The sequence below is a fragment of the Centroberyx affinis genome, unplaced genomic scaffold (assembly GCF_046629955.1).
Source record: "Centroberyx affinis isolate AG114_WGS23_722 - 3 ecotype Tasmania unplaced genomic scaffold, CSIRO-AGI_Caff_v1 ptg000046l_1, whole genome shotgun sequence".
In the NCBI taxonomy this organism is placed as follows: domain Eukaryota; kingdom Metazoa; phylum Chordata; class Actinopteri; order Beryciformes; family Berycidae; genus Centroberyx; species Centroberyx affinis.
Genome location: NW_027278759.1, coordinates 915,152 through 936,478, shown reverse-complemented (window position 1 = coordinate 936,478; position 21,327 = coordinate 915,152). Strand labels below are relative to the sequence as shown.

Below are 21,327 nucleotides of genomic sequence, written 5' to 3'. Positions count from 1 at the left end.
ATACTTATGTACTTTTACTTAAGGTAGATTTTGAATGCAGGACTTTTACTTGTAATGGAGTATAAATTTACATTGTTGTATCTATTTGCTACCTGAAGCTGAGGTGAACGGTATTTTCGAGAGGGGAGCTCATATATACCGTCTTTCTCTGCGGACTTGAACGCAGCACAAAAGTCGCGGTCCTCCAACCGCCAGGCGGCGGAAGACCGTAAAGTGTCGGTAAACGTCGTTGACTGTTGCGCTTAGTTTTGTTGTTGTGCTGCTGCCTTCCGCTGCATGCAACAAGGAGCTAAATGTGCTGCTGATACACCTTTTATAACTCATGTAGTTTAATTTGGTTCATGTCCAGATATTTCTAAAAAGCGGTGAGTTGAAAGCAAGGCGACGTCAATAACACGAAGTCATGCTAATGTTTGTTTCACATCGGCCGATTCGTTAAGACAGACTGTTCAGTTAAGTTAGCTCCAGCTAACGGTAGCTAGCCGGTTCCCCCTGACCCGCTCAGGTGTCCAGGCAGATAATCTATATTATTGATTAAACAGTGATTACTTAGTGATTGATACAGTTGAAAAATGAGTCAGAGATGTTATGCACGTTATAATTGCTCCTGAAAACTTAATCCCAGACATTAAGCAGTGTACTGGGTCGTTAAGCGTTTGTGTTCAACATAAACTACGAAATTTGTGTCATCTGTGACCAGTCCCTGACTTTCGATAATCATGTCAGCCAGCTCACGCGCTCATGTTTTTTTCCAACTGAGGAGCATTGCTAAATTAAGATCTGTCGTGTCCAAGGTTGAAACGGAGATGATTATTCATGCTTTTATTTCTTCCCGTTTAGATTATTGTAACGCTCTGTTTACCTGTTTGAATAAAACGTCTTTGGACCGTCTCCAAACTGTCCAAAATGCAGCTGCTCGGCTTTTAACCAGAAACAACAACAGATCACATATTACGCCAATTTATCCTCTCTGCCCTGGCTTCCAATGAAATTAAGGATCAAGCTGGTGCACCCATCTTGTTGAAGCCCCCCCCCCCTTATCACTGTGATCCTCAGACTCTGTTGATATCTTTAAAAAGCAGCTGAAAGCGTTTTTATTCAGACAGGCTTTTGGTTTCGTTTGTTCTATTTGATGTTATTTGCTCTTATTGGTTTTATTTCCTCGTCTGTGTTTGGAACTTTTGTCCTTTATACTGTACTTGTATGTGTGTCTCTGTTCCTGTTTTTGTCTGTTGTTGCTGTTATTTTAATTTGTAGGCACTGTGCTGTATGTTGTTATTGCTACTTTTTAATATTGTAAAGCGCTTTGTGATTCTGTATCTGTGAAAGGTGCTATACAAATAAACTTTACTTACTACTAGGGCTGGGCAATATATCGATATTATATCGATATCGTGATATTGAGACTAGATATCGTCTTAGATTTTGGATATCGTAATATGGTGATATGGCATAAGTGTCTTTTCCTGGTTTTAAAGGCTGCATTACAGTAAAGTGATGTCATTTTCTGAACTTACCAGACTGTTCTAGCTGTTCTATTATTTGCCTTTACCCACTTAGTCATTATATCCACATTACTGATGATTATTGATCAAAAATCTCATTGTGTAAATATTTTGTGAAATCACCAATAGTCATGCCTACAATATTGTCGCAATTTCGATATCGAGGTATTTGGTCAAAAATATTGTGATATTTGATTTTGTCCATATCGCCCAGCCCTACTTACAACTGAACATTTAGCCCACTTTGTAGAAAATACCAAGATATATATTGTGTATCGCCATTCAGCCTAAAAATACCGAGATATGATTTTTGGTCCATATCACCCAGCCCTAAACTCCGTATAAAAATGCCGTTAAACACCGGAAATTACGCGAGTCCGGAATTGGATCCGGTTCCGTTAGACCGTTGAGTTGACTCTAAGTGGATGGTCCTCTGCCTCCAGGCCAACAGATCTCAGGTCCACCATGTCTCTGTATGATGACCTGGGCGTGGCAGCCAGTGACACCAAGACAGAGGGCTGGTCCAAGAACTTCAAGCTGCTGCAGTCCCAGCTGAAGGTGAAGAAGGCGGCGCTCACCCAGGCCAAGGTAACAGACAGCTGACAACTGACAGGCCGGGGGGGGGGGGGGGGGGAGACCTGCTGCAAGTCAGGACTGACTGTGTGTGTGTGTGTGTGTGTGTGTGCAGACCCAGCGGATGAAGCAGGCCACGGTCTTGGCTCCTGTCATCGATCTGAAGAGAGGAAGCTCCAGTGACGACAGACAGATCACTGACACTCCACCACACACTGCTGCTGGACTCAAGGTGACTCACTGACTGTCTGTGCTGTTTATCTACTGACTCACTGTCTCTGTGTCTGTCTGTGGTGTTTATCTACTGACTGTCTGTCTGTCTGTGCTGTTTATCTACTGACTGTCTGTCTGTCTTAGGTGTTTATCTACTGACTGTCTGACTGTCTGTGGTGTTTATCTACTGACTCACTGTGTGTCTGTGGTGTTTATCTACTGACTGTCTGTCTCTGTGTCTGTCTGTGCTGTTTATCTACTGACTGACTGTCTGTGCTGTTTATCTACTGACTGACTGTCTGTGCTGTTTATCTACTGACTGTCTGTCTCTGTGTCTGTCTGTGCTGTTTATCTACTGACTGACTGTCTGTGCTGTTTATCTACTGACTCACTGTCTGTGCTGTTTATCTACTGACTCACTGTCTGTGCTGTTTATCTACTGACTCACTGTCTGTGCTGTTTATCTACTGACTCACTGTCTGTCTGTGGTGTTTATCTACTGACTGTCTGTCTGTCTGTGGTGTTTATCTACTGACTGACTGTCTGTCTGTCTGTCTGTGGTATTTATCTACTGACTGTCTGTCTGTCTGCGGTGTTTATCTACTGACTGTCTGTCTGTCTGTGGTATTTATCTACTGACTGTCTGTCTGTGGTGTTTATCTACTGACTGTCTGTCTGTCTGTGGTATTTATCTACTGACTGTCTGTCTGTCTGTCTGTGGTATTTATCTACTGACTGTCTGTCTGTGGTGTTTATCTACTGACTGTCTGTCTGTCTGTGGTATTTATCTACTGACTGTCTGTCTGTGGTGTTTATCTACTGACTGTCTGTCTGTCTGTGGTATTTATCTACTGACTGTCTGTCTGTCTGTCTGTGGTATTTATCTACTGACTGACTGTCTGTCTGTCTGTCTGTGGTATTTATCTACTGTCTGTCTGTCTGTCTGTCTAATTGGGAAAACCCAACCCCCACAATGCTCATATGTTTTGTTTTGGTTTGGACTGAGTCTTTTGCCTCACACACACACACACTCTCTCTCTCTCTCTCTCTCTCTCTCTCTCTCTCTCTCTCTCTCTCTCTCTCTCTCTCTCTCTCTCTCTCTCTCTCTCTCTCTCTCTCTCTCTCTCTCTCTCACTCTCTCTCTCTCTCTCTCTCTCTCTCTCTCTCTCTCTCTCTCTCTCTCTCTCTCTCTCTCTCTCTCTCTCTCTCTCTCTCTCTCTCTCTCTCTCTCTCTCTCTCTCTCTGGCTGTGTGTGTGTGTGTCAGGACGCGGCGCCGGGCGGCTTCTCATCAGGAGACGTTCTGATCCGCTGGCGGACGAGTACGACCCGATGTTCCCCAACGACTACGAGAAGGTGGTGAAGAGACACCGAGAGGAGAGGCAGAGGCAGAGGGAGCAGGAGAGGCAGAAGGAGATCGAGGAGAGAGAGAAGTACGGCAGCCGCGGAGGGACAAAAACCTCTGGGGGGGATCTGATCCAGGAGAACACAAACACACACCGGTGCTAGGCCTGAACGATTTTGAAAAAATATCTAATTGGGATTATTTGACTGATATTGCAATTGCGATATGATTTGCGATATTAGAGAGAATGATCATTTTTACATCGTTATTCTCATTTTCATTGAAAAACGTATTAAAATGATTGTGGTGTGATTTTTGCGGGGATCTGTACCAAACAAAGATGTTTTTCTTAAGTCTGTAGAATATGATGTGTAGGCCAGGACATCTCTGCAGCACCACAATATTTACTTTAAAATGCTATTTTGACACATTTCACCTTTAACAAATATTGAGCCTCCTGTGATTTGAAAGTTGCAGTAGGCCATATTGTGATTTCGATATTTCGATTAATCGTTCAGCCCTAATTGGTGCAGATAAAAACATCTCAACAGGCTTCTAAAAACGTAAAACATCCCGCCATGAACAGAAAGAAAGAAAGAAACAAAACTTAATTCATTAATTTGTTTTCTTGACTCAGTTATTTCTTGACTCAGTATTCCTGTTCAGGATCATAGTCCAGTGGTTCTCAGCGTGGGGTCCGGGACCACCAGGGGTCCTTGAGGGGTTCCAGGGGGTCCCCAGCAAACTGATGAATTGTTAAACTTCAGCATTATTTCATTTACATGAAGTTAACACAGTTAGAGAATGTAGAAGAATGACTGTTCTGATCATAGTTTCTCTGTTATCTCTCTACCTGCAACCAGACAGCCAAAATCTGACAATAAAAATATTCTCAGATTTGCGTCGAGAGACAAAATCTCATCAAACGGGGGTCCTTGGCTGGTAAATGAAGGGGTGAAAAAGGTGAAGAATCACTGTCATAGAGGCTAGACCATCTCCCAGCATGCATTGGTGAAACAAAAACAACGGTGACGAGTTCATTCATAACAGAATCTGTGAAAGCACAGCATCGTGGAAAATGGTAGAACAACCAAAAAATGAAAAAGTCTGTAAACTGAAAATTAAGTAATGTTAATCTGTAGAGGATGTGTTTTTATTTTGTTTTTTTTTCTTGCATTATTCACTGTTACAAGGCAAATATAAACATCTTTTATATCAATTTCAGCACAATTTAGTGTAAAAGGCTTAAAAAAGGAAGTGAATGAAAATAAATTTGGAAGCAGTTAGTGTGAATTCCATCACTGCCTTGGACTTTAACCTGGAGGTGTGTGTGTGTGTGTGTGTGTGTGTGTGTGTGTGTGTGTGTGTGTGTGTGTGTGTGTGTGTGTGTGTGTGTGTGTGTGTGTGTGTGTGTGTGTGTGTGTGTGTGTGTGTGTGTGTGTGTGTGTGTGTGTGTGTGTGTGTGTGTGTGTGTGTGTGTGTGTGTGTGTCAGGAAGAGGAAGGACCGGCACGAGGGCGGAGCTCCGAGCGGATTCTCTCGCTTCCCGGCGGCGGAGGGCGACTCGGACGAAGACGAGGAGTACGAGAAGGAGAGGAGGAAGAGAGGCGGGCGAGTGGATCTGCTGTTTCCTGTTGGCTCCGCCTCCCACACTGCTTAATACATATGTTTCATTTTTTTTTTATTATTATTATTATTATTATTATTATCCTGTTTCTTTGGTTTTTGTTTGGAGGTGAGATGCTTCATGAAGCCGTTCAGTCAGGAATGTGCTTTTCCTCTTTCATCTCTTCTTTTGTTCATGACTATAATTTTTCACTTTATCAGTGCTGTGTTTCTCAATTAGCAGCAGCTAGGTTCACTCTTACGTCTCTCTCTCTCTCTCTCTCTCTCTCCCGCTCTCTCCCTCTCTCTCTCTCTCCCACTCTCTCCCCCTCTCTCTCTCTCCCACTCTCTCCCCCTCTCTCTCTTTCTCTCTCTCTCGCACTTTCTCTCCCTCTCTCTCTCTCTTTCTCTCTCTCTCTGTCTCTCTCCCTCTCTCTGTCTCTCTCTCTCCCTCCCCCTCTCTCTCTCTGTCTCTCTCTCTCCCTCTCTCTGTCTCTCTCTCCCTCTCTCTTTCTCTCTCTCTCTCGCGCTTTCTCTCTCTCTCTCTCTCTTTCTTTCTCTCTATCTCTCTCTCCCTCTCCCTCTCTCTGTCTCTGTCTCCTCTCTCTCTCTCCCGCTCTCTCCCTCTCTCTCTCTCTCCCACTCTCTCCCCCTCTCTCTCTTTCTCTCTCTCTCGCACTTTCTCTCCCTCTCTCTCTCTCTTCTCTCTCTCTCTCTCTCTCTCGCTCTCTCTCTCTCAAATTCAAATTCAAATTTGCTTTATTGGCATGAATGTCACAACAACAATATTGCCAAAGCATCGAGAACCAATGAAACAAAACAATACCAACACAACACCAAGATTGATACTCTCTTTATTGATTTTCTCTCTCTCTCTCTCTCTCTCTCTCTCTCTCTTCTCTCTCTCTCTCCCTCTCTCTCTCTCTCTCTCTCTCTCTCTCTCTCTGTCTCTCTCTCTCTCTGTCTCTCTCTCAGGTATGGGTGGAGCAGCCATCGCCCCTCCTTCCTCTCTGGTGGACAGAGACGGTGAGTCGGCTCCATTCAGAGCCTGGATCCTGTGTTTTTTTTTCTTAATCTGTGTGCAAATAAAAAAAAAAAGTTTTCACGAGGATTTCCCCCCTGAAGTGTTGATGTGATGCGAGCCGTCTGCTGTCCTTCAGGCTCGTCTTCCTTCTCCTACGAGGATGAAGGTCGTCCTGCCAGAGGCTCCAAGGCCGCCATCCCCCCCCCCGTCTACGAGGAGGCAGACCGGCCGCGCTCGCCGCCCGGACCCACCAACTCCTTCCTGGCCAACATGGGGTGGGTGGGATACAACACACACACACACACACACACACACACACACACACCATTGATATGCAGTGTACTGGGATATAGAGCTGCAACGATTAATCAATTAGTTGTCAACTATTAAATTAATCGCCAACTATTTTGATAATCAATTAATCCGTATGAGTAATTCTTTAAGAAGAATAAGTCAAAATTCTCTGATTCCAGCTTCTTAAATGTGAATATTTTCTGGTTTCTTTCCTCCTCTATGACAGTAAACTGAATATCTTTGGGTTGTGGACAAAACAAGACATTTGAGGACGTCATCTTGGGCTTTGGGAAACACTGATCCACATTTTTCACCATTTTCTGACATTTTATAGAACAAACAACTAATCGATAAATCGAGAAAATAATTGACAGATTAATCGACAATGAAAATAATTGTTAGTTGCAGCCCTACTGGGAGATACTGGATTTACTGCCATTTACTTCTAATGCGAGATGAGGTTTATTCACTTCCTGAAGTTGTTTTGAGTCAAAACACAGCTGTAAATTCACTTTTTTTTTTTACCTGCAAAACTTAGGAGCAGCTGCAGAAATTTTGACGCCGCTAAAAAATGTAAGAAGCACCAAAGTCTCCGGTGCTCAGCTGTGTGTCGTCCTGCTAGCAGCTAGTCCTGAAGACAACAGAACTTTCCTCTGGACTTCAGACAGCAGCATCGAGCCCTTTGGCCTTTGGCCCGGCTGCCTGTCCCACCGTTACTGACGTTAGAGGACAGAGAGACTACTAAAACAACACATTTCTCTCTCCCATGATGCATCGCTGGCTGTCAGCTAGGTTTGGCAAATCAAACTTTTACCGCAGCCTGCTGGTAGACGCAGCTTTACGTCTCTGTCTCTGGAGCTCAGAAGCTGTAAAGGCTTCATCCGCTCGAGAGCAAACAGCTGACAGGACAGAAGCGAGTCTTAAGGTGAAGTTTCCATCCGTTTTTATCGTTAACGTGGTTAAAATTGTTTCTGTCCGGACAGAAAAACAAACCCCGAGCTGCCGTTTCCGGGGCGTCTTGTGTTTTCAAACTCAAAGTCTCCTTTTGGTCCGGCGAGAAATTCTCCAGACCTCCGTTAGTTTGAGACAGAGGTCTGGCTGTGTGAGATTAATCCAACGCTGCTGAGGCTTCATTCAACCAGTTGGCATTGATTATTATTGTGCTCCGTTTTGGTTCTGTTTTCACCTGCTAGTCATTTTGTCTGTCAGCAAGTCTGTCTCAAAAACATATGAATGGATTTCCCTGAAACTCAGTTCTGCCTCGGGCCAAGAAACAATTGATTTGATTTGGGTCGTGGTCTGATCTGAATCTGGGGTTTAGCCAGAACTGTGAAGCCAACAGAGACAGAGACAGACAGAGGCTTGATTCCAAATCCTATGGGGACGTTTGCAGGTTGGAGAAATCAGTTTAGCCAATCGAACGGCTCCACAAAGTCTCCTTATCCAACATTTTCTGGCGAGAAAGTCTCCAGACCTCCGTTAGTTTGAGACAGAGGTTCAACTAGAGATGTAACGGTATGAGATTTCACAGTACGGTACGGTATCTACCAAAATACCACGGTATACGGTATTTCACGGTATTAATTTTGTTCCCCATTTTAATTAAACGTACTATGGCCCATCAAAAAAAACAAACAAACAAGTATTTTGCTTTGAAGAAAAATATTGCTTTATTGAACTGAAACGTGTGTGAGAACGTCAGCTCTGGGTAGGGCTGGGCGATATGGTTGAAATCAATATCATGATAATCATAAGGATTTTTCTCGATATCAATATATATCACAATGTGGTTCATGTATGCAAAATTACGTTAAATAATCAAATTAATGTTCATCTCATTGAACCGAATGGTGATGTTAGGTGTGATGTCAAACAAAACTGAAATTTTCAAATAATATTCCCACCATACCTCATTTTATCAGAGTTTTTAAGTAAAATTCGCTTGTCATCATCAATTCAGACAGCAGGAATGTGTGTCATGATATCAAAATATCTTCATATCATCACGATATGATTCCACTGAAAGACGATAAACGATAATATTGAATTATCGCCAGCCCTACCTCCCTCTAGGCGTCTTGGGCGTCTCTCTCCTGCTCTCGCCCCGGCGTTGTTTTCCTAACTCTTCTTCTCTTCTAACTGTCTCCCCCCCCCACAGAGGTACGGTGGCCCATAAGATCATGCAGAAGTACGGCTTCAGGGAGGGCCAGGGCCTGGGGAAGCACGAGCAGGGCCTGAGCACCGCGCTGTCCGTGGAGAAGACCAGCAAGAGAGGAGGGAAGATCATCATCGGAGACGCCGCTGAGAAACGTAACTACTACCCCCCCCCCCCCCCCCCCCCCCCCTCCTCTGTGTTTTCTGTTTTCAGCTCTGGATATTTCTCTCTCTTTCCTACTTCTCTTTCTCTCTCTATTCTTCTTTCCCGCCCTCCCCACTCTCTGCTTTTATCTAACAGGTCGCAAAACGCCGCTCGCTCTTTCTCTACGTTTTTTTAAATGTCTGTTTTTTTATTCACGGCATTATTCTGTCAGCTGCATGGAAAGTGTCCTGTCCTCCCGTCCTCCCGTCCTCCTGTCCTCTCGTCCTCCTGTCCTCCTGTCGTCTCGCCTGTAGATAAAACTGTTGTCTTCTGGTCTGCGTTCGGTTGTAGTTTCATCCTCAATGTCAAAGTTTCACTGTTGGTGTTTTTCTGTCTGTTTTTTACATCTTTCATCTATCAGTGATTCCGTTTTTAGCCTCAGTTTGGCATCGTTTGGCTGTCTCCCTGTGGTTTTGTGTGTGTGTCTTTGTATTTTATCATTTTGTGTGTGTGTGTGTGTGCGTGTGTGTGTGTGTGTGTGTGTGTGACTGAGCAGCAGGATCCAGCCAGTCAGGTGCTGCTGAGACTTCAGCCGGAGGCTCTGCAGGTTGGCCTCCACTCCCATTTTATTTCTCCCATGCACATAATATCCTGTCATATACCCTGTTGTCTCGTTCTATGTATGTGTGTGTGTGTGTGTGTGTCCGTCTGTGTGTGTGTGTGTGCATGCGTACATGTCGGTGCGTGTGCATGTGTGTATATCTGTATGTGTGTGTGTGTGTGTGTGTTGTCAGTCTCAGTCTCACGCTAACTGAAAGTAGAAATCTTCTGTTGTGTCTCTAACTCCGCAGTTCAAACCTTTTCATGTGTTAAAAACCCCAAACCACATCAAAGTAGGGCTGAACGATTTTGAAAAAATATCTAATTTCGATTATTTTGACTGATAATGCAATTGCGATATGATTTGCGATATTAGAGGGAATGATCATTTTTACATCATTATTCTCATTTTCATTGAAAAACGTATTAAAATGATTACGGTGTGATTTTTGCGGGGATCTGTACCAAACAAAGATGTTTTCTTAAGTCTGTAGAATATGATGTGTAGGCCAGGACATCTCTGCAGCACCACAATATTTAATTTAAAATGCTATTTTGACACATTTCACCTTTAACAAATATTGCGCCGCCTGTGATTTGAAAATTGCAGTAGGCCATATTGTGATTTCGATAAAATTTTGATTAATTGTTCAGCCCTAGATTAAAGTGATGCTGATGTTTGATAGTAGCTTGGGTTGTTCAGACTGAAAGGTTTAATGAACATAAAGAAAGAGATTCACTTCAAAACAATTCAACAGCATAGACTAGTTTTTTTATATATATTGTCAGAATCTGCTTTGTCGGCGTTCCTTTATGTGCTAGAAGTGATTTTCAGACTGTTCCTCCAGACAATGGCAGTGAATGGAGAGAGAAAAAAAAGCAACAGATCACAGAATCACTGATTTTGGGGTTTTATCATGGAGGAGAAGATGTTTGCAGTTGGATATGACTTGATACGGAATTAAAAACAATGTTCCAGTCTTTACAGCAGTAAATGTGTCCGGTAGTAGTGGCTGAATATCTAAATAAATAAGAGGCACACTTATTGTTTTCTATCTGCTGTTTCTGTTAAAGATGTAGAGTTAAATAAACTAGTTTGCATTGTTTTCAAAAGGTCCAATTTAATCAGCTCAGTTAATAATAATAATAATAATAATAATAATAATAATAATAATAATAATAATAAACTTTATTTATATAGCACCTTTCATATCATAAAATGCAGCAAACAGGTGTAATAATAAAATAAATTAAAAATAATAAGGAACAATCCTAGATATAAAAAGAATAAAACAAGTATAAGAAATATAAAACCAGTATAAGAAAAATAAAGTAAGTATGAATTAATAACAATGGTGTTAAAATAAAAATGTGGAATTAATTAAAAGCAAAGTCATAAAAATGGGTTTTGAGCTGTTTCTTAAAACTATCAACAGTTGTAGGTAAATGAAGGTGGAAGAAGAGGCATGAAGGAAATAATTTGAGTTAAATCCCAACGTTTGAGACAGTAAATGCTGGATGTATTATGGCTTTAAGTTGTTAACAGTTAACTTCATTAATTAATGAAATAATCTGCTGCTCACTGGCTGCAGCGTTCACTTTCTCCCAGCAGGTGTCGCTGTCGGCTAGTGGAAATAAAGCTGCATTTTTGGGTTTTTCTGGGTGTTTTAAAGGATCTAGAATCTGCATTCTTATATATTCTCTCACTGTCCTATCTTCAGATTATATATTAGTGAAATTGAAGTATTCCTCATTTTGCTGGGGACCCCCGGCAAACAAATAAAGCAAACACATTCACAGATAGAGAAAGGGGCCAAAAATAATCGTATATCGTCACTGTGGAGTGAAAATCCTTGTATCTCCAAAATGTCAACTTTACAGGATCTATGAAAAATGGCTGTTTTCAGCTTGAGCACCATGTATTTTCCAGTTTTTACAATGCGGTTTGAAAGGGTTGCAAAAGCAATAGAGGATCAGGGAATCCTTCAATTTAAGTTAAAACACAAAAATCACCAAAACCTGAGTTATGAGGTTTTCCCAGGACAACAGCGATTTGTGTAATAATCTCCATCTGCTCAGTGTCAGTAGTGACAGCAGTGTGTTCCTGGACAGTCACTCTTCTGTTGTGGAGGAAAACACACATGTGACCGTCGTCTCTGTTTTCGTCCAATCAGCGGACTCCAAGAAGTCGGAGGCCAATCCGCTCACAGAGATCCTCAAATGCCCGACCAAAGTCGTCCTGCTGCGGGTAAGGCTTACTTACTGTGTGTGTGTGTGTGTGTGTGTGTGTGTGTGTGTGTGTGTATGGTATCTGTGTATTACAATATTATTCTTCAAAAGTGTCTCTGTTGGAAAAGACGGTTCCTCAGAGTGCAACTTTTCACAAAAATGGTGAAAACATACAGATTCTGGAAATGAGAGGGTTTTTTTTGTTTTTGTTTTTTTAATAATTTGCATAATTTTGTTTCTGACACCCCGCTTTGCTCCTGGGTCAGATCTAGGATCAGTTTCAGTAGGCGTGGCAGGTAAATTATTTGAATAATTACCATATTCAAGGCTGGTAATTTGCATCAGATACAGACTGATGATGCAGCTGGAAAACACACTGTAAAAAATGACAAGCTGTCCAGTGGTTTTCTCTCGGCTCCACACCTATCAGCTTATTTCATGATAGGATTTCATGATAGTTTTAGTCAAATTATCTCCATCTTCCAGCGCAAATTACCATATTCCATATTTTGGTGAAGTCAGTCAGTTTTTCCCTGATGACACTAAACCCGTGCAAATCCGACTCTCTACAATTTCAGATGTAATTTGTTTTTCTTTCTTTATTTTATTTTATTTTTTTTTATTTTTTTATGATTTCTCTCTTCCTCCTGTCATGAAAGTTTGAGGCAGCAGTGGAATCTTTAGCGGACAGTTTCAAATTAATTTTCAAGTTTTGCCTTCCTAAATCAGGAAGTGACAAATTTTAAAATCTTGACTTTTACACAGTTGTATCCAGGCCTCACATGATTTCAGCAAATTTCATCATCCCTAGAAATTAGAGGTATTTTCTTATAAATTACCATAATTTTGTTTCGACACCCGGATCCAGGATCAGTTTCAGTGGGTGTTACAGTTTTAAGAATGTCTCTTTTTTTTTTTGGATAATTACCATTATTTTGATCCATGTGGTTCATGAAATCACAGAGTTTGGGGGCAAGTCATTAACATAACAGCGGTCTCCCATGTGAATAAAGCTCATGTGTGTGTGTGTGTGTGTGTGTGTGTGTGTTTGTTGTGCAGAACATGGTGGGCCGAGGAGAGGTGGACGAAGACCTGGAGGGAGAGACGAAAGAGGAATGCGAGAAATACGGCAAAGTGATCAAATGTGTCATCTTTGAGATCGCCGTGGTGACGGACGACGAGGCCGTCAGGATCTTTCTGGAGTTTGAGCGGGTGGAGTCGGCCATCAAAGGTCGGTGTTTTCTGTTTTCTAGGTGTGTGTTTATTTGTTGGATTTGCCGGCTTAGATGTGCGTCTGTGTTCTGTAGCTCTTGCCTGAATGAGACTTCAAGTGGATACAGACAACTTTTCATCTTTCCCCCCGTTGTCCCCCCCTAGTGTTTCCAAGTGGTATTGTTGTTGTTTGCTCTGTCACAAAGACAACCGGATCTCTTTCTGTTAGAGCCTAGCTCCGTGCAACAGAACAAACCATCTGTCTGCTTATCAACTCCTTGATCATAACACAATACAGTAACTTTCACCACGGCTCATTTTAGAAAGGCCACTGCAAGAAAACCTGTTCTTTGTTTAGATTATCAAACGGACAATGGGTCATTCGTTTGTTTCTGGCTGGTCCTGGCTTCCTTGTAGCTCCCGGTTCATTTTCCGGCTGCTGTCCAAAGCAAGAAACAACCGTAAGAATCTCAATTTGAACTAGAAACCCCGATCTCAGTGCCATGATAAAGCCAGAGTAAAACATCCGGTAATATTAATAAGCAGGCAGGTTGTGTTACTCACTGATCCAGTAGAAAGATGCCAACTGAATGTCGGTGTTGAACCCTCTGAAGTCCCGGAGCGGTCTCCGTCCAGTGAACGCCTGTCCGAGGTTCACTCTTGTTTTACCTCTATTTCTATCACTCCCCTTCTCTTCACCTTCTTTGCCTCCTCTGTCAGCGGGTTTCTTTCTCTCTTGCCCGGTAGAGTTTCCACCGTCACTTCGGTTGTTCCTCCGTCCGCCAGTTCCGCTACTGGGGATAGCTACCGATAGCTACCGGGGAAAACCTATCCTGTTCCTCTTTTGGTTGTGCAGTGGATGACGCACTTCCTTTGTGCCGTAAGTCGAGCCTTCATTCTCCCAGGAGATCGAACCCGGTGGCAGAGAGATTTGCATAGTGAAAGTGAGGCTTATAGGGAACAAATCTAAACGCTGATGCTGTCATTATTCTATAGACATTACACTGTGCAATCAACATTTACTTCATAATGATAAGTTAAAAGTTTATAGGGTCTATAGGGTCTTTAAGCCGATAGTTTAACACGTTTTACCTTTTTTAAAGCCTGATAAGCTGACAGCAGTAATTTGACGCTCCAAACTTTGACTCTTCGGTGGTTTAATAGTGTTTGATTGCCGGTTCTACAGCTTGCCTCGTGTGTTTGGAGACCAGCTAGACTACATAGTAGAGTAGAGTAGAGTAAACTTTATTGTCCCCGAGGAGAAATTTGTCTTGGGCACAGTGCTTCACATAAAAAAAACATCACAAAAACATCACAAAACATGAGAAGCGTTTGACCCGATGCCAGACAGTTGCTTCACATAAAAACATCTTAAAGACATAAAAAAGACATTTGACTATAGATTTGACATTGACAACACGACGGCTTAAAAAGAAACTGTAGGAATTAAAGTGCTAAAGTGCTTAAGTGCTTGTGTATTTATTGCACATTGCTCTATTGCACTAAGATTCAGCATTAGAGTTCAGCAGCTTGATGGAGGCTGGGACCAACGAGAGCTTCAAGCGGTTTGATTTGCACTTTGGCACACGGAGTCTTCCTCCTGATGGCAGAGGTTCGTATGCAGAGAAGAGATACCTAATATTCATATTTTGTCCACACACCTGAACAGTGGTATTCTCCTGGCTAAATTACTACAGGCCGTTTCTGGATTTCATCGATTCCGTCTTTTCTTCCGTGTCTTGGCCTCCTGTAACCTCCTTCTCAACAGGAGCGGCTTGATTTAAAAACATGCATCTTGTCCTTTTGCCTCACAAATTAAATTAATTTTTTTTTTTTGCTCCTTTCATGATGCTCCTTAAACTTGAACCGACCTCGGTGCAGACGTGTCACGATGAAAAACGAGTGTGTGTGATGCTTCTGCCTTCCCCAGTTCACTCTGCGGTCTGTCTTATGTCTGAACATCTAAGAAAACTGATTTTATTTTTAATACCAGCTTTATGTAATAATGACTTTTTATATGCTATTGTATAACCGCTCCATTAATGTGCGGTGAAAGTGTGTCCCGCTCTAAATGGGTCGGCCCAGATCAGAAAGAAGGTGAGACTGGTTTCCCGGAGGTGTTACATCACACCTGGCCCAGCAACCCAGCGTCTCCCTGAGGTGCTGCGGCGCCGCGCTTACATCACAGCGCCCGGAAAGCAGGACAGACATGGAAAAATATATAACGATATGATACAGCTATGGGTAGTAAATGATGAGACGCTTTAGAGGAAAGACAGGGAGGTCAGAGGTCAGGGTCCGGAGCTGGTTTTGCCCGAGGACACTTCAGCAGGTTGGCATCAGGGTTTGAACCGGCTCCTCTGGGTTTCCCCTCTGGGATTCTGTTAAATGTAAACGTCACTTTGGAAATAAAACCTTGAATTTGTCTCTTTGGGTAAAAGCTTCAGATTCAGCTCAGACTCGTCAGCCTCTGAGGTTTGTCACTCGTCAGAACTGACATCATCCGAACCCGTTTTCACCCACAAACCAAAACACATTAGTACCAACATCAGGTTTCTGCATCCAACTGAATTTTCTCTCAAAGGCCCAGTGTGAACATGACCTTAAATCTGTAGGTAACTGTGTCAAAATGTCATTTTCTCTGTTAATTTGATTGATACATTATCAGTGAAATAAATCAGAATACCAATATCTGTGTATGGCCAGTTAAGGCTGGGCAATATATCGATATTATATCGATATCGTGATATGAGACTCGATATCGTCTTAGATTTTGGATATCGTAATATGGTGATATGGCATAAGTGTCTCTTCCTGGTTTTAAAGGCTGCATTACAGTAAAGTGATGTCATTTTCTGAACTTACCAGACTGTTCTAGCTGTTCTATTATTTGCCTTTACCCACTTAGTCATTATATCCACATTACTGATGATTATTTATCAAAAATCTCATTGTGTAAATATTTTGTGAAAGCACCAATAGTCATATCGCAATATCGATATCGAGGTATTTGGTCAAAAATATTGTGATATTTGATTTTGTCCATATCACCCAGCCCTATGGCCAATACAGGGCAATAATTTTCCAGTGCTGATGTGTCAGAGCCTCTAATAACGCCCTAGCAACCACTAGTGATCAACTAGCAGCCACCTAGTAACACCTGAGCAACCAATTGTAAATGTGTAGTAACCAGTAAGTAACATCCTGGTAACTACAGTGTTTCCTCTGGGGGTTTTTTAGCAGCGGGGGGGAAAAGGTTTTGTTGTACCTGGGTGGTGCGTGCGCAGTACGCCGGGGGTCGGAGTGAATATCAATAGGTAATTCAAAAATATTAAATAAATTGACACTTGACTGCAAAACAAACTTTAGAACATATTTATTGACATATTTACATATTTACAACAACATATTTATTCATACATAATGCCTCTTTGACCCACTACTTACAGAGGGCACTGTGTATTAGCCTCAGTGGCAAAGTTTGCAGCCTTAATTTCTCTTGGTTTTTTAAAGAAGAGCTCTAAGGCTCTGTCATAGGGAAACGTATTTATCAACATTATTTCACAATATATTATTAATATTAATAATAATTAGTTGGCCATAAACATCAATAGAGAATACATTGCGAATGTCAAATCTATCTAACTTAACATTAGCTCGTTAAATCTACCTTTCTCTCTTCTTTTTCTCTTCTTTCTCTCTCTCTCCCTCTCACCTCGGCCGGGTGTCGCCACTTCCGTTATCCGTCCTTTCAAATTAAAAGCCCTCTGCAGAGTCGTGTAATTGCGACTTCATGACATTTCATAAAATTCTGAACCAGCAGCAGCAGCAATAAATGTATATAACGGAAACTCTGACCTGGTAACACTGTTACCCACTGTTACCCACTGTTACCCACTGTTACCCACTGTTAACACTGTTAGCCAGTGGTAACCACTGTTAACCACTGTGACAACCACTGTTAACCTAACCTGGTTGCAGCTTGCCTACACCTCTTCTTCTTCAGGAAATGTTGCTTTCTAGTTCAAACATGTAAACAAGTCTTGGTTAATTTGGAAATTGTGCAAAAAGTTTTAAAAAAGTATGGAAAAATATTGTGCTGTCCCAGTGTACACATGACAACACAGTTTCTGTGGTCCTCGACCCCGTTGTCTCACACATTCTGAGATTGAGAGTGATGTGGCAGAGTTACCGAAACACTGAAGTCAAATCAAGGCATGAAGGTCTGGAACAGGAATGGAGCTTTGAAATTGAAAGTGCTTTTCTTTTAAATGTTCCTTATGTGTCCCATAAAAGTCCCAGTGAGAGTGTCTTCTGTTTTTATGCCCCTAACCTGTGGATCTCACTGCCTCTGGATATTAGACTGGCTCAAAAACTCTCTCTGTATTTTTAAAAGGAAATTAAAGACCTATCTTTTAAATCTGGCTTTTAATTTGGAGTAATGTCATAGCCTTAGTTTTTAAGTTCTAATCATTGGTTTTTACTTTATTTTTATCCCTGGTGTTTATTTTATTGTTTTTGTTTTTTATTTTATTGACTCTTAATTATTGATTTTTTTTTTTACATTTTATTGTTTTATTGTTGTCATTTTGCTATGTTGCATGCTTGTATGAAAGGTGCTATATAAATAAAGTTGAGTTGAGTTCAACCCTGATAAGAGCATCAGCTAAAAAACAAGTAACGCTGTTAAAGAGGCTCAAACACACTTCAGTTCTGTTCCTCCCTCTGCATGAAATGTGCTGACATGGTCTGTCATAACTGTTCTTGGAAGGAAACGGATTAGACCCAATACTGCATTGGCAGACACACACACACACACACACACACACACACACACACTGAGGTCATCCTCTGATACGGTTAACTGCTAGACAGGACAGAATGAACGCTGTGTATCTCAGTCAGTCAGTCAGTTCTTTAGAGGAAGGTTCCCCGTGTGTGTGTGTGTGTGTGTGTGTGTGTGTGTGTGTGTGTGTGTGTGTTCTGAACTCAGTCTTCAGGACAGCATCGATGTTGATTTCCCGGGAAACTTCACTGATGTCATTATTTCTCCCAAGAACAAACCGATTTTCTTTCTCGGTCTTTATCTCCGACACTCGAGGACAAGCAGCATCATCCAGCTGCTCTCCACAACACTTTGTTCTGCACAAAACAAATCCTTTCTTCCTCGACAAAAACTCCATTCAGTGGTTTGTTGTGTTTTTCTTCTTGGTGGATAACCGGCCAATCGTAGACGAGGTGACATCACCTCCAGATGTTTCCAGCAGCTCCAGTGGAGTTTGATATGAGAAAATGTTTCAGGATGTAAAACCTCAGCGGTAAACGTCAGGTTTTGGTGTCAGTCCCTCAGGATCAAAGAGCGAGGGCTTCTTTCTAGAGCCGCCATTTTGCACCGAGAGACGTTCAACAATCATACAGGGAGAGATCCATCAGAGAAGAGGAGAGAGACCAGTTTCTCCACCCACAGGAGCAGGAGAGAGACCAGAATGCACTGCAGCAGAGAGACAGGTCGAGGGTTTAAAGGGACAGAACTGACCGCTGAATGTCCAAAATGTCAAACTTTTTCTATACGCCCTTACACCTGACTGAAATCAACAACTTCACACACCTTTGACGTGTGTCTCTGGGGGTTGTTGAAAGGCATTCTGGGAAATGTAGGAAATCTATAACTGCAGAAGTAGACGAGGCAGGTTGAGGGAAAGTGGGTTCACCAGAAAATTACAACTCTTCATCATTAAATGACTCCTGCAATGTATTCAATATTAATATTCTCTCTCTCTGTTTCTCTCTCTCTCTGTCTCTCACTCTCTCTTCTCTCTCTCTCTCTCTCTCTGTCTCTCTGTCTGTCTCTCTGTCTCTCTCTCTCTCTCTCTCTCTCTCTCTCTCTCTCTCTCTCTGTCTCTCTCACTCTCTCTCTCTCTCTCTCTCTCTCTCTCTCTCTCTCTCTCTCTCTCTCTCTCTCCCTCTCTCCCTCCCTGTAGCTGTGGTGGATCTGAACGGACGGTATTTCGGTGGTCGGGTCGTCAAAGCCTGCTTCTACAACCTGGACAAGTTTCGAGTGTTGGACCTGGGGGAGCAGGTGTGACGTTCACCTGGACAGACTCCACACACACACACACACACACACACACACACACACACACACACCTCTCCACCTGTAAATAACCTGTCCCTTTTTATATTCTCTGAGTCTGTATGTAGTGAAGAGTCGACCCTGTAGGTTTTTTTGGTCTCATGAACTCAAAATAATAAAGGGTATAAACTTGACCACTTTGTCCCTGTATGATTATGACATGCAAACAATGACAATAAATGACTCTTTTGCTTTAAAACGATGTCGCTCTGTTTTCATTAGCAGGTTCTCAAAGTCTTAAACTATATTATCCAAAACTAAATATGGCAGTTTTAAAGGATCAGGCTGGTGTTTTTTAATGCATTTCTTACCATCAACAAATCCTATGAAAATAACAAAATCAGCAATGAATTTGTTTTGCCAACAAGTCTCATCCATGTAGCCGGGTCCCAGCAGCCATAGAACTCCATTGTATTAAAAAAACTATTAAATAGCCACTATAGGAATATCATAGGAATATTATTTCATCATCACCATGCACCGGGCCGGCCGACTTTTTCCTCAAACAACTTAATAAGCCGGCTGTAAACAAGTTTTCCATCTCAGGAAAGTAGTTCCACAGTAGCACAGAAAATAGTCCCCGGCGTAATGAAGAATTTGTTCCCATTTGAATTTGATTTGGTAATAACTACAACAGCCTGACTTTTCATGGTAACAGTTAGCGATTTTTAAAATGTAAACTATGTCTTTGTGAGCTGTGTTTAAAGGTTTTTAGCTTACAGTTGGAGCCAATGACTTCTGGGTTGAAGGCTAAAAACAGAACGTGGGAAGTCAGAAAGTAACGGGAGCAGAGCAAACGCATTGTTGATTTTGTTATTTTCATAGGATTTGTTGACGGTAAGAAATGCATTAAAAAACACCGTCCGTATCCATTAAGTCTGAAATTCTTCTTCGGAGGTCTTCAAAACGTTTCCCCCTCCACACGAGTTAGAAACCAGCCGAGTCACTCTGACTGGGCTGCAGTTGTTTTCAGTTACAAAATTGGTCCCATTTTTCATTCTGGCCATAAAAGAAGTCTTACAGAGGCATGAATTCATGCCACGCAGATGACAATACATGACTGTTTTGGTTTAAAATGATCTGCCACTGTTAATTTGTCTAAATGTTTTTCATCAGTCGTTCTTTTGCAGTTTGTCTGCAGATCCTGAAAGTCTTAAAACAGTGATTCTCAACCTTTTTCATATCAAGGACCCCTAATTTAGTCCACATTAGAGCCACAGACCCCCATTTGGACAGTCCACCATTGAGATTTTGTCTCTCAGACCCAAATCTGAGAATATTTTTATTGTCAGATATGATTTTGTCCAGAACTCCATGACTATCTGTATTGTAGGTAGAGAGATAACAGAGAAACTATGATGAAAATCAGAATTGTGTTAACTTCTTGTAAATTAAGTTTAATGATTTATCAATTTGACCCCACATTGGGAACCACTGTCTTAAAATGTCTTTAAGTATATTATGCAAAAATAAATAAGGAATTATAACTCTATAACATTCTTCTTCGGAGGTCTTTAACATGTTGTTCCCCCTCCACATGAATTAGAAATCTGCCGAGTCACTCTGACTGGGCTGCAGTTGTTTACAGTTACAAAATCAGACTTATATTTCATTCTGACATAAACAGACATAAATTTAACTTAATGAAACCCGCAGACTTCCTGTTCTGGAGCAGCCGCGCCTCTGAAAAGCCTAGTTTCCTCTCTCTCAATCTTCGTCTGACATAACGGCGTCCCGAGGGCTCGCCCGTCTTAACTTAGCCCAGGAGCATGATGGGAAGGGGGTGCTGGGCCGGTGAGCCTCATTCAGAGCTTGCGTAAGAGAGCGGCGGGCGTTCCCCCGGGGGGTCCGGAGGAAGACGTAACGCCGCGTCCCGACGGGGACGGTTTAATTCAGATCGAGGAAATCGTGTTAGATAACAGAACAGAGACCCGACTCCCTTCATTCATTCATTCATACTGGAGGGAGGGAGGAGGGTGGAGGAGGGGGGGGGTCAAAGGTCGAGGGGATTATCTTGATATTGGCCAGTCGATGTTTTCCAACCTCTAATCTGATGCGGCTTGATTGCGTTTCATTATTAATATTACGGGTTTCAGTGGAGAGTTTCAGGCTGCGTTCAACAGCATCATGTTCTGATCGGTTTCTCTGAGCTCTGCAGTGTTTCCTCCTTCAGTTCAGTCGGTTTGTCCAGGTGAGAACGATGACCTTTGACCTCTGGTGGCACCAAATAACGACCAGCGACAGTCTCAGTCCTCCGAAACCGCCCCGAAACACAAGGGATTATGGGTAGAAGGAGAT

At 42.2% G+C, this 21,327-nt stretch overlaps 1 protein-coding gene across 1 annotated transcript; it reads left to right on the top strand.

Moving 5' to 3' along the window:
* Positions 1 to 275: 275 nt before the first annotated feature.
* Positions 276 to 19,197, top strand: rbm17 (RNA binding motif protein 17). Its single transcript, XM_071518145.1, is given in 13 exon segments — positions 276 to 365; positions 1,949 to 2,093; positions 2,194 to 2,310; positions 3,557 to 3,593; positions 3,596 to 3,722; positions 5,128 to 5,240; positions 6,214 to 6,268; positions 6,338 to 6,362; positions 6,422 to 6,537; positions 8,715 to 8,866; positions 11,630 to 11,703; positions 12,744 to 12,915; positions 18,878 to 19,197. Coding segments are annotated over 12 exon segments (1,215 nt in total). The 5' UTR covers positions 276 to 365; positions 1,949 to 1,970; the 3' UTR covers positions 18,982 to 19,197.
* The last annotated feature ends 2,130 nt before the right edge of the window (positions 19,198 to 21,327 follow it).